The sequence below is a fragment of the Rosa rugosa genome, chromosome 4 (assembly GCF_958449725.1).
Source record: "Rosa rugosa chromosome 4, drRosRugo1.1, whole genome shotgun sequence".
Classification (NCBI taxonomy): domain Eukaryota; kingdom Viridiplantae; phylum Streptophyta; class Magnoliopsida; order Rosales; family Rosaceae; genus Rosa; species Rosa rugosa.
This window is the reverse complement of record NC_084823.1, coordinates 21,857,181-21,870,398: the sequence shown is the minus strand read 5'-3', so window position 1 is coordinate 21,870,398 and position 13,218 is coordinate 21,857,181. Positions and strand designations below refer to the sequence as shown.

Here is a 13,218-nt window from a genome sequence, read left to right as displayed (position 1 = left end):
GGAAAAGACGGGGGAGAGACCCAGTGGAGAGTGAGGGTGTGGGTTAGAGGGAGTGGGTTTGAATTGGTGGGTAATGGTGAAGATGATGGAGGCGGTTTGAAGTTCATGGTCCATTTGGGAAGAAAAATGGAGGGTTTAATTAAGTTTGTGCAAGGAGAGATAATCAAATTGGGTTATGGAGGGGAGGGAGATGGAGATGGAGATGGTTTGAGTTTGTGTTGAGTGGAAGAGGGAGGGGGAGAGAGAGAGAGAGAGAGAGAAAACAGTTGCAGGCTACGGAAGGGATAGGATGAGAGAGATAAGTATAGGGGTGATTTGGTAAAAGCAGCATCAATGGTGTGCAGAAAGTAAAATTGGGTGTGCAAATTTCAGCTCCAAAAAAAAGTTACAAAATAATAATAATAATAATAATTTATTTCATTGCAGCTGGACCCCGAATGAGGCCTTCTCAAAAGAAGCCCACTCTGACAATATTACCGGCCCAACATATTTCTTAACTTTGTCACTCGGAATGAAAAGAGTCGGAGGCTACGGACTTGCCGGCATTGATGGGTTTGAGCTTTGAGGCATGGGGATCCTTCAGAACAAGAAAACCTCCTCCTCTTCTTCTTCTTCAACATCGCCTTGCGCCAATCTCAGAGCTGCTTACCACAACTGCTTCAACAGGTTATTATGCCTTATTTGTTTCTGTCACGACTTTATAATAAAATGTTTGCTTTTTGTTTCCTTAAACCCAAATCTCTCACCACTCCAGCTTTCTCAAATCTCAGAATACAAAGAGACCCATGAAACCCAGTTTTCTGTTATTATGTGTAGGTGGTATTCGGAGAAGTTTGTAAAGGGTAATTGGGACAAAGAGGAATGCGTTTCGGAGTGGGAGAAATACAAAGCTTGTCTATCTGTGCGTTTTTCTCAACACCCTTTTTTCTGAATTTGTATTAGAAATCAAAACAATGGATATATTAGTTCAGAAATTTATCTTTTGGGTTTTTTTTTCTTGCATTGTGGACAGGAACATTTGGAAGATAAACAACTGAGTCGGTTCTTGGAGGCTGAAGGACCTGTGAGCACCACCACTGCAACCAAAGCCGATGGCGGGCGGTCCTAATGGTCTTTCTCAGTAGAATTCGGTTTGCACCAAGTTGGAGAGTGAATTAGAGAAACAGAAAAGATAGATAGGTATTGAACTTTAGTGGAAACCTTGTAATTTTGGTGATCTTTGTATTCAAGTTTGCTGTGCTCAACTAGAAAATTGCCGGCCATTTACTATATACTAAACGTCAGTTAACTGTTCATACGCCGTTGTGGTGCTCTATCAAGCTTTGATCGATAACTAAACCTGATAATCTAGAAGAGTTAACTTAATCAAGAAGAACCCAAACTCTATCAAGCTTTGATCAATCACTAAACCCGATAATCTGGAACAGCGAATGTTGCTGTGGATAGAGGATTCTGTCGGTGTAGATATAGGCTTCTGTCGTATATACCGACGGCGAAGCACATAATCATAATTCCAACAATTGGAGCTCGACTCCAGCCGATATTTGGGTCTCTTTTGATGGAGTTTGGGTTTCTATTTCACATTAGACCTGATAAAATCGTTTTTCTTTTGGGATTTTGTTGTTTGTCGAGCACACAGAGAGAGAGAGGGAGAAGAGAATGGGGGAAGAAGGAAAAGAAGAAGAGAGAGATCAGAAACTCTTGCTTGCTTGAGAGAAAACAAGTGGAAGGTATTTTTTTAATCTCAAATTTTCTGATTGAAGTTGTTTATGGGTCCTGTATTTAAGAGAAAAATTCAGTCACCGTCCCCAAACTATGCTGCCAAGGCCAATTTGATACCCGAACTCTCAAAAGTATCAATGTGATACCCAAACACGTATTTTGACATCAACGTGATACTTCCGTCAAAAATTCCTAACGGCTCCGTTATTTGATGACGTGGCAAGCACGTGGAGACAAAAAAAAGTTAAATGACCAACTTACCCTTTTGTTTTTGTTAATTCAATTTTATTTTTCTTTTTCTTTTCATTTCTTCTTCTTCTTCTTCTTCTTCGTCTTCTGTTCTAACTAAACCGCCGCACCTCCGAAGCAAGCTCCGCCACCAGCCACCAACCACTCACCCCAAAATGAATTCCGATTTCGGCCTCGAACGCGAGCTCGGTCCCGACCACAGTTACCGCCCCTAACATCAAGAATATCACATTACATGCAAATGCAGCAATTTGACAACTTCTAATCCAATTCAAATTGAGAAAACAAGAACAAACAATTCAACTTCTAATCCAAAATTTCAATCTCCCATCTCCACTCCCAAAATTGGAATCCCACCTGAAAACTTTCACAGTCAATATCAGAGGCAGCCGGCGACCCAAGCAGTCGATGAACCCACGGCCATCGTTACCATCAAGGCCGTTCGACCACTTCCGCCACCACGACTCCGACGCCAGCTTTGCCAGCAGCCGCTCGTCCAACGGAATCAGCGGCGGCCCTAGAGGCTTCATCTCCAACTTCGACCTCTACAAAGACCGCCCCTACCAACTTCGACCTCTGGTCAACCTATTTATCTCAAAATCATCTCCACAATACACCCAACAATTTCTATACCTGCAACAATCAACAATTCTCAACGATTTGGCCGGAAAAATCAACCAAAAATAACCAAGAACTCGTCAGTTACTGTTCACGCCACTGTTCACACTCTCAAACACCTTCAAATCTTCCTCCACCGATCATGAAAAGCTGCAAGAGGTTAGGGATGAAGGTTAGCTTCGACCAAGCAACAAAAATCCCAAAGAAATCCGGTCGGAACCCGCCGGAAACCGGAGATCGAAGGAATCTCCGATTTCCCCCTTTTCTGGAAATCCCTCTTCGATTTCTATTCAAATCAAGGCTACCCAATTCAGAAATCTTACCTTAGATGCAAGAGGAGGAAGAGAGGATCCTCTAATAGCCGGTGATGAGGCCGGCGGCGGTGATTCCATCGGAAATGGGTTCCGGGTCTGAAGAGAAGAGAAAGAGAAAGAAGGGGGGGTCGGTTCTCCCGAATTCACTCTCTCTCTCACCTTTTTACCCACTTTCCATCAATTCCTACCTCTCCTCTCACTCTTCTAAGTCTTCCTCAAATTCCCAATCCCTCCTGCCAGAAAATATCACCGAGGCCCTCAAATTCGTCGTCGCCCTCTCGGTGATCGCCAAATTAGAACCCTCCCCAATCAAACTAGATGAGAGTCGCCGATTAGAGGAGGGAGAGCGAGAGAGAGAGAGAGATGGAGGAGCTCTGTGCTTTGGTGTTTTTGGGGTTTAGGAGTCGCCGATCAGAGGGGGGGGGTGGGGGGAGAGAGAGCTTTGTGTTTTTATTTTTATTTTTTAATTACTTAGTAGTGAAAGACTATTCTGCCCCTGATAAAAATATCACATAGGACCCACGTGTTTGCCACATCAGCAAACAGACGGCCCCGTTAGGAATTTTCGTTGATGTCAAAATACGTGTTTGGGTATCACATTGATACTTTTGAGAGTTCGGGTATCAAATTGGCATTGGCAGCATAGTTTGGGGACGGTGACTGAATTTTTCTCTGTACTTAATAAGTCAAGGATTGGATGCTTCAAAATTGAATATATGCTGTTTTTGATATTGGGTTGTGATTGATTTTGCTTGCAGGTTTTGCTTGCTATTACTGTTCCTGATTCAAGTGATTTATCTGTCAGAAGATTTGTGTTTCAGGTGTATCTCTTATTTCTTCTTCATTCTACAACTGTAAAATTAAGATTGAGGAAGTAAAGTTTTTGTTGTGTGTTTGTTTTTGACTGTTCACTTTTGATCTGTGAATTTGGATTTGGTTCATTCTACAACATGTTATGCCTTTTATGATTCAATTTTATATTTCTGTATACATTCCTGTAATCTCTAGAATTTTTTGGTGACTACAAATTCTAAAATATGTTACTTCACCGCGACTCCAATTCTCCTTGTTTTGATGATGTTTTGTTGCAGACCAGCTGCTATGTTCAATGATGCTGAAAAGAAAGGCTTATTAACTCCTGGAGTGGTTAGTAAAAGCCTAAACCTCACTGATGAGAAAATTTTGTCTTCAAATTGGACACATTATACCTTCAACCTTCCCTAATGACTATGTTAAATGTATTAACAGAAAACTCTGATAGAGCCAACATCAGGAAACATGGGAATCAGCATGGCTTTTATGGCCGCAGTGAAAGGGTACAAGATGGTTTTGACCATGCCGTCTTACACGAGCTTGGAGAGAAGAATGTGTATGAGAGCCTTTGGAGCTGAGTTGATTCTCACTGACCCTCCAAAAGGGATGGGAGGAACTGTCAAGAAGGCTTATGACCTTTTGGAATCCACTCCAAATGCCCTTATGCTCCAACAATTCTCAAACCCTGCCAAGACTCAGGTACCGAATTATACAAATTTGCTTATAGTGCTTTCTTATACCTGATTTTTTAAAGTATTAAACTTCTGCATCATTTTGCTATGTTGGACTGATCTTAAAATGGTGAAACAACAGGTACATTCTGAAACTACAGGACCTGAGATATGGGAGGATACTAATGGAAAAGTTGACATCTTTGTAATGGGAATTGGTAGTAGAGGCACCATCTCTGGGGTTGGACAGTATCTCAAATCTCAAAACCCTGATTGTAACGTAAAAATCTCTCAAGTTACATTATCCATATATTCATTTATGAGCTAAATACTGTTTAGTACCCTGTGGTTTGAGTCCAACATCGATTCAGTCTCTCGACTTTCAATTTCATCAAAAACACCCCTACATTATCAAAATCTCATCTAATAGGTCCTTCCGTCAACAATCTGTCAATTAAAGCCGTTAACTCGCTGACGAGGCATGCCATGTCAGATCATGTGGGCCCCACCTGTCAGGCAAAATTCTAAAATTGCCCCTGCCTTCTCCCAGCTCCAGAAGAACTCGGCATCTTCTCTCTGTATGTGCTTTCAACTTTTCCCATATCTCAGCCTTACTAAATCAACTAAAACTAACATCTCTCTACACAGTTTAAGCACATTTTATCAAACACACACCATACTTGCTTAACCATCATACACCACACAAGAGCGAAAATCGAGTCGTGTAACCCCGAGTCCTAAAGCACATTACAGCTACTAAGAAACAAAACCTATTACACTAAAATCCTCCAAATCCACTCTACCCACAACAACCAAGCCAAATTTCACAAACCCAACAATTCAAAACATAAAACCATCGAAAATGAGACCCACCATTGGAGCATTTGTTCTTGGTGAGCGAGGCGGCAGCGACACAGTGATCGAGCTGAGACTTTCTGGCGGAAGTGGAGGGCACATAAAGCCTCTCTTTGTACAGCTATTAAGAAACAAAACCCATTACATTGAAATCCTCCAAATCCACTCTACCCACAATAACCAAGCCAAATTTCACAAACCCAACAATTCAAAACATAAAACCATCGAAAATGAGACCCACCATCGGAGCATTTGTCCTTAGCGAGCGAGGCAGTGGAAGCGGCGGCGGCACGGTGATCGAGCTGAGACTTTCTGGCGGAAGTGGAGGGCACATAGAGCCTCTTTTTGTCTTTACTATTGGCCAAAGCTCTGGATGTAGATGGGGAGGACTTCTCTAGGTGCTTGTCCAGCATCGTTGATGCGCCTGCAGTCCAGCAGCTCACCGACGAGCTCTGTTTTCGACGACCCACCTCCGCGTTCCCAATACATGGTCTAGAATTTGAACCCCCCTTTCGATTCTGGGCTCTGGGGTATGGGAAAATAAGGAGGGTAATCAAGCTATGTACATGGGGTGGTGGTGGATTTGATTCAAAGGGTTGGTTTTGGAAGAAAGGAAGGTGAGGGGGAGGTGGAATTAGGGTTGTGGGGATCGGAGAGACAGAGAGAAGATGCAGAGTTTCGAGCCAAAAGTCGAGTTCTTCTAGAGCTGGGAGAGAGGCAGGGGCAATTTTGGAATTTCGCCTGACAGGTGAGGCCCACATGATCTGACATGGCATGCCTCGTCAGCGAGTTAACGGCTTTAATTGACGGATTGGTGACGGAAGGACCTATTAGACGAGATTTTGATAATGTAGGGGTGTTTTTGATGAAATTGAAAGTCGAGGGACTGAATCGATGTTGGACTCAAACCACAGGGTACTAAACAGTATTTAGCCCTTTATTTATTCATCTTTTTTGTGATGTGTCTCATTATCTTCTATTTTATTTCTTCAATTCGTAAGGTTCAATCTTTTTCTGTCATGATAAATATATGGAGTGGAGCCTGCTGAAAGTAATAATATACTAAATGGTGGTAAACCAGGTAGACCAATGCTGGATTTCTATTTTTTACTGGTTTTACCTTATTTCAAATTCTTTCTTTCCTAAATGCTTTGTACAGTGTTCAAGGGCCTTTCTATTATTTAGAGTCAGTAGGAGGGTTGTAGAGTTTTTGAGGTAAATGTCTATTGTCCTGTTTGACTTATTACTGCAATGGTAATAGGTCCTCATTCGATTACTGGAAATGGGGTTGGATTCAAACCCAATATATTGGACATGGACATAATGGAAAGAGTTCTTGAGGTGAGTACCAAATATATATAGCATATATATGCCTTTTATATGGCTTGCTAAAGAGTCCATTTTTATTGATTTTGTTTATTTACATTTTGTATTTTGTAACTCTTTGAGTCCAAGTATAATACAAATATTTATTGTTTATACGAATTTCCATTCTTTTTACTAAAATTTGCTTTAATTTATTTATGTGCAGCTACTTCGTGTATGTGATTTCGCTGACAGTCTTCAACACCAGTGGTAACTCTTTGACTTGATACTTACCTTCTTCATCACACATGCATACTGTGTGCAGTAAACTGATAGTCAATGCATGCATTTATTGGTTAAGTATTCACAAAGATTGTTACAAAAAGAGACAACTATAAATGTCTTAGATCATTGAAATGTGTTATATTATTTGTTATAGCTGGTCTGAAATTCATGTTCTCATTTGTATTCGTTCATTGCCAATACATTACTAAACTTAAAACAGGCTTTAAGGTGGTTTGAGAATTAACTATGAAAATCGTAGTTTGGTATTCAAACTAACTCCAGTTTTCAGATTTGTTTTTATTTGATTCAAAATTTATCTTAATGTTTTTTTTTTCTGCAATGACTCATTTTATTTAGTATGGATTAACCTGTTTTTTTTTCAACATTAAACCTCTGTCAGCAAAAAGACCACACATTCTATAAGTATACACCTTAGTTTTGCTTTGCTTCTATTCAAAGTTAATGTAAATTTTTTCTGTACAGCAATTAGATATGGCAATATCATTAAATGCTTATCTTGGTTAGTGTGTGAAAACGCAGCGGGATTCAGAGGTGAGTAAATCTCACGAGGTTCGTTTATGAACGGAGTTACTTTATTATTCGGTATTATTTGTTAAATTGTAAAATCGTTTTCGGAAATGAATATTTGTTTTAAATTATATGAACTTGATCGTCTACGGTTCATAGGTAAGTAAAAATAAGGTTTTATTATAAAAATAATTTTTCACGGGTTTTGTATTGGTGAACTATAGTTGGTATTAGTAGAATTCCTAAGCGGATGACTACGTGTGTGTGTGTGTGTGTAATAACATGAAATACATATATTAGTGCAGTTGTGAATTGAGGTGGAATTAGTATGTGTTGTGATGTGATTTTTTAAGGAAATAAATGAGTTGGGATAGAAATAATTATATTATTGACTTTCCTTATTTGAGAGTTTTACGTATCAATTTATGCTGGTGGTTTAATATGTGAAAACAATATTTTGAATGTTGATTTCTATATTGTTTTAGGTGTTTAGAGTTGAGATTTGAAATCAATATTTTGTTGCAGTCAATTATATGGATTTGAAGAGCATGTGAGGTTGTGTAACATTTTGAGTCTTAAGTGACTTTTTAAATGTTTTGGTCTACGGATCGAGGGTCACAGTAGTGATCGAGGGTGGGTTATTGGAACCATGCCCTTGGCCGGGGTATGGTGACAATTCAGTTAGAGCTCTAGTCTGTCTGCCATTGTATGTCGTGGGGGGTAACAAGTAGGTTAGTTGCGACTCATGAGTACGTACGTGTTTTTAAAAGAGACTTTGGGGTGTGTTCTTTCTTTTAATTGTCCAAGGAGGGACTTGATTTCATATTTAAATGGTGAGTTACAGTAATATGATTTTGTCACCTTAGTGATGTATGTGATCCTTAAGGATGTCGTGTTTGAACATGAATCATTTTATGTGATCTTTTTAGCTGAGTTAAAGGGGTGATTTCATGGCTTCAGCGTGAGTCGTTTGATTTCCTTATTTATTTTTCTTTTTCATTTCTATTGTTTGAATTTAATGTAATCTCCTGAACTAAACTATATGCAGGGATTACTATGATTTCTATTGTTTGATTTTAATGTGATCTCCTAAACTAAACTATATGCATGAGTTGCTATGATTTGAAACGTGTGATTTTAGGTGATCTCCTAAAGTAATTTTCTATGCAGGGATTACTAATTTTTACCTTGTGTGATTGTAGGTTCAGTTGTGTTTTGTGGAGTTAAATGTTGTTGCTTTAATTATAAGCATGCGTTGTTTGAGTCATTTTATTTGAGTTTACTTTATACGAGCTTAATTAAAAAGCTTACCGGGTTTGTTGTTGCAACCCGATGCACTATTCCATGGTGTAGGGGTTTTTCCTGCAGGTCAGGATAATAAAGGTTGAGGCTGCAGCTTGTTGTCGCAACAGTATTAGGTTTAGAACTTATTTTGTTTATTTTATTTACTGCTGTTTGTAGTATGCTCTCGGTGAGCGTTCACATTCATTTTAATGCTTTCGAGTTTATGTACACACGTGGTGATGTAATATGTGACTCTAAAGAACGAGTCGGTATTGACATTTGTGGGCTCGATTGTTTTATTGTTTAGATTAAATTGAAAAAGTTTCTATGTTTTCTAGGCATTTGATTGAGTTATCGCGTTTCAGATTTTGAATTTCTTTATCCAAAATTCGGGTTTAGGGTTTAGGATGCCCTTTAGGCCGTTTGGTTTTTGGTTTTTGAGTTATAGGATGCCCTTTCAACTATTTAGGATGATTCTATATCTCTGAAATTATGGCTAAAAGAGGATCACAGTATTGAGATGATTTTAAATGATATTCTTTGGTTAATTGAGATATAAAAAAAGCATATGCATATGTAGTGGATATGGATTTCGTGACCTTGGTACAGAATATAAGCATGTTAAGTTGAGTTTTGATTCATAAAAGTTCATGTGAGATATTTGAGCCCATGTCCCTTTTTCTTGGAGTGATAAAATATATTCTTGTTTGCATGGCGATGCTTTAATGATCTCATTATTATTTCATTTGATTGATTGCTTACCATAGATTAAGTTTAATGGACTAGAGAATGCTAGAATTCACTCTTATGCTTGTTGAGACTTTTATCAATACATGTCCCTGATTCTGGAAAGGATAAAGGCACCCTAGGAATTACCACCATTGCCAAATAAGCCTGTGTCCCTAATTGTGTACACAAGATGTGCATCCCCCTAGATAAACCCCTTTGAGCCTACATTAAGCCTTTTCTTTCATCACCCTAAAAATCCTTAACCTGAACCTTAGTATAGTTACAACCTTACCCTTTGTTCTAAAAACTTAGTGGAGCTAATTTTGAGACTTTACTTGAAGATTTGGCGTTGAAGATGAAGATTGAGAAGAGGTGAAAGTTCAAGTGTGGGGGTAGACTTGTCCATGAAAAGACAAAAAAAAAAAGAAAAAAAAAGTTGAAAAAAATGATAAAAAAAAAATATTGTGTACGGCAAAAGAAAAGAAAAAGAAAAATGTTTATGGATTTTAGTCCCCCATACTTTGTGGATTTGGAGTTTGCTTTGAATTGAAGGCCCACTACAGAAAAATTTGGTCTTTGTCCAGTTCACGAGAGTTCAAGGGAAGTTTAGAATGAAGTTTGGGCCCAGCATGAAGACATTAGGCCCTTTTATTTTGCCTTTATGGGGTTATAACGATCTGTTTAGGGTTTAGGGAAAGAGATTATGCAATATTTGTTTGTGTATTCAAAATCCGGGGCGTGACACCTTAATCGCGGCTTATTTGGCAATGACTCCATCAGCTCTTCACGCGGACGATGTTGGCTACTTAGATTAGTATCAGCAACATTCCTTGCTTCTTTTTCCTGATAACCACACGCTTGTTCTATTTAGGAACTGAGAAAGTGAAGCCACGTGCACACATAAACACTGACTCCTCCATAGTTGGCACAACTAGAGGCAGCTTTGCCTCAGAGAACAGAGTAGGTCTATAGGCAGATGCTGGCTCTGCTGAGGTTGGAGAAGCTACCTATATTAAAGCTTGATTGAGATTACATCGCACTGTGTCAAAGCGGTCATGCAACTCCACGGGCAACGGTGGCCCAGAACAAGGCAGCTTCACATGCGTGAGCAGCCCACAAGTACAACACCTTCCAATTAGGTTTTCAAAGAAGAAATCCAAGTTCAGAACAATTCCATCCTCCACTATGAAGTTATCTTCAAAACAATAGGTTGAGTCAAGTCCACCTCTACCGAAGTACAAACCCGGCCAGTAAATAATTCCCCTTCATCCTTATCAATGAACTTTCCCAGAGAGCTATCAACAAGCCTGATGCAAGTACCAATCAATGTGGAATGCAAGGGTGATTCCTCAAACCCTAATGTAAGATCCTAGAGTGTTCAAAGGCACTGAGTCAATTGAAACTATACCTTCGTATAAGGCTAGCACGACAGGAGCATGTTCGAATCCCTAAGGCTCTCCCTTCATAACTCGGATTTGATTGCTCCGGTTCAGTAACTAAAAACAGATTTTGATCTTCATGCTCCTAAATTTGATACCTGCCAGAAAGACGCCATGCACGTCTGAACATACTCTTAAAAGAGCCTTTAGAATAGGTTCGGGTAGTGAGAAGTTTTCTGATCAGCAACATTTGGGGACACCGGATTTCGGAACCCTTAGAAGGTACGTCGAAGAACGATCAAGATTTTTCTATTAGCTAGAGCTAGTGACGACGCAAGTTGCACTGCCACTGCGCCGATCGTCAACATCAGGGGAGGAGAACGGAACCACATAGGTTTGGGAAAAAAAATTAGGGTTTGGCGGTGTTGCAACCAGGTATAGCAACTAATAGTTTATTTCATAGCTGATTATTCTTACAATTGAGTTTCTTTCAAACTAATTATTGCGATTAGAATACCAAAGTGTGTCTTCTTTTTTTTTAATTTGGGTTTTTTATTTTATATTACTAACTCTTCTTGACGTTTTCAATTTTGTCAAACTTTATCTTTGACATAGGCAATTCGATGATTTAATTTTTTGTGAAGTTTTTGACACCAAATCTAGTGCCTCCAAAAAATCAAAAGCAAAGAATAAACTATTATCAATAATGACAATGGTTATAACTCTCTCACAAGTCACAACTAGGTCCATTCAATTAAGTGTGATGTATAGGAAAGTAGTTGAGATAAGTAGTACTTAAGTGAGCTTTGCTCCACCGACATCTCCTCTCACTTTTCTGGTCATGCTAATTGGAGTTACCGAAAAGATTAAGTTACAACCATTAGTCGAGTATTGATTATAACTATTTGGATTAGATTTTGGTTTAGAAACTTTGATGTAATCGTTGGCTAATCATTAGGGTATGGAAGGACCCTTTTGAGTTTTTAAGATATTAGAGCCAACGGTTTTATGTGGAAATACATAATGAAAATGAGAAAGAATTCTTTTGCATTACCTCTAATGACTGCAGACAAAAACGCATATTAGAGAATCTTATGTGTCGCTCTAGTGGGTTATATGTAACCCTATTTGAATTGTTGAATCCAACAACGTTATAAGAGATGACCTTTGGGATTCTGACACATATGAGCTTTAACGCGACAAGTTGGGACAACCTTATTGTTATATGATGATCCGTCGAGCGAAATGAAGTAAGAATCAAACATTGATTCATAGAGAAGCTCGAACTGTCGCTGCGCCATCCACCGATAATCAGAAATAGGAGCCGTTGTCGTCCTCCTACGGCGAGAACTCGGACATGACACCATATGTGGTGCCATGCTTCCCTTCTCAGCTTCCGAAGTCAATTGCGACTTTGTGGCCCCACCATAATCCTCATTGGTTGCTTCTATGGCCCATCGCTGGTTTTACAAAGCCTCTTCTTAGGGAAATTAGGACCAAGACCGTCCTATGCAAATGACACAAGTGTTCTCATTATGTTCTTACATAGAATCTGAGAGGATTATGTGGACCAATTCAACCAACTTGCAGACCGTTTAAATATTTTATGGTGTTGGTTGACTAGTAGACACGTTGGTCATGTGTCGCGCTATCGTTCACTCGTAATACTGCTTATGATAAACTCTTGGCCCAGATCATATGGCTACGGGCTCACTACCCAGATCATCCCATTCAGTCAATTCTACTTAATAATGCTAGAGAGTTTACATCGAAGACTTTCGATGACTATTGCATATCATTAGGGATTGACGTTGGGCATCATATTCCCATGTACACACCCAAATGATCTTGCAGAAAGCCACCATTAAACAATTACGATGGTAGCCCGGACATTGGTAATGTGCACCAATATTTTCGCTTGGGGTTATACAATATCGCATGCAGCTATGCTAATTTGTCTACGACCCACCGACACTCACATTTCTTTGCATTACAGCTAGTGACTGGGTGCGAGTCCAATATCTCGTGCTTACGCATATTTGAGTGCACGGTTTATGTGTCAATCGTGCCACCACAGCGCATCACAATGGGTCACAAGCAACGAATGCATATATATTTATGTTGGATATAAATCTCCAACTATAAGTCCGCCATATAGAACCCTTGACAAGCGATCTCTTTACCGCTATATTTGCGGATTGTCACTTTGATGAGACAATCTTCTTATCGTTATGAGGAGATTAGAACGTCAACGTTCAACAGGAACGGTAGGAATATTCGTGGGCTATCCCCACTGCTCATCTCGATCCCCTCTAAAGTGATGAGATCACATAAACTTGATGCAAACATGCCTGCAAAGATTAATGTCTGGTCAAAAGAACACGACGCCACACAGAAGAGCTGGGCACAGCACCGCCATGGATGGTGGCATAATGGAGTCACAGGCCGTGGGATCCACTAGGGAGT

General features: G+C 39.5%; 2 protein-coding genes across 2 annotated transcripts; both read left to right on the top strand.

The window, feature by feature from the left end:
• The first annotated feature begins 521 nt into the window (after positions 1–521).
• On the top strand, positions 522–1,257 carry LOC133707448 (uncharacterized protein At4g33100-like). The gene is made up of 3 exons (XM_062133019.1): positions 522–666; positions 817–901; positions 1,013–1,257. Exons 1-3 carry the CDS (start codon positions 569–571, stop codon positions 1,106–1,108), a joined length of 279 nt encoding a protein of 92 aa, XP_061989003.1. The 5' UTR covers positions 522–568; the 3' UTR covers positions 1,109–1,257.
• Positions 1,258–3,922: 2,665 nt separating this feature from the next.
• On the top strand, positions 3,923–6,726 carry LOC133745772 (L-3-cyanoalanine synthase 2, mitochondrial-like). The gene is made up of 5 exons (XM_062173891.1): positions 3,923–4,049; positions 4,152–4,415; positions 4,530–4,665; positions 6,267–6,323; positions 6,504–6,726. The coding sequence occupies exons 1-5, from the start codon at positions 3,978–3,980 to the stop codon at positions 6,602–6,604; spliced, it is 630 nt and encodes a 209-aa protein (XP_062029875.1). The 5' UTR covers positions 3,923–3,977; the 3' UTR covers positions 6,605–6,726.
• Positions 6,727–13,218: the final 6,492 nt, after the last annotated feature.

Bases quoted from the DNA above. Each gene is read 5' to 3' on its own strand.
- LOC133707448 (XM_062133019.1), top strand. From the start codon at position 569: ATGGGGATCCTTCAGAACAAGAAAACCTCCTCCTCTTCTTCTTCTTCA. The intron at 667-816 runs GTTATTATGCCT...TATTATGTGTAG, and splicing joins TACCACAACTGCTTCAACAG to GTGGTATTCGGAGAAGTTTG. The intron at 902-1,012 runs GTGCGTTTTTCT...CATTGTGGACAG, and splicing joins AATACAAAGCTTGTCTATCT to GAACATTTGGAAGATAAACA.
- LOC133745772 (XM_062173891.1), top strand. From the start codon at position 3,978: ATGATGTTTTGTTGCAGACCAGCTGCTATGTTCAATGATGCTGAAAAG. The intron at 4,666-6,266 runs ACGTAAAAATCT...TTCTGTCATGAT, and splicing joins ATCTCAAAACCCTGATTGTA to AAATATATGGAGTGGAGCCT. The intron at 6,324-6,503 runs GTAGACCAATGC...CAATGGTAATAG, and splicing joins ACTAAATGGTGGTAAACCAG to GTCCTCATTCGATTACTGGA.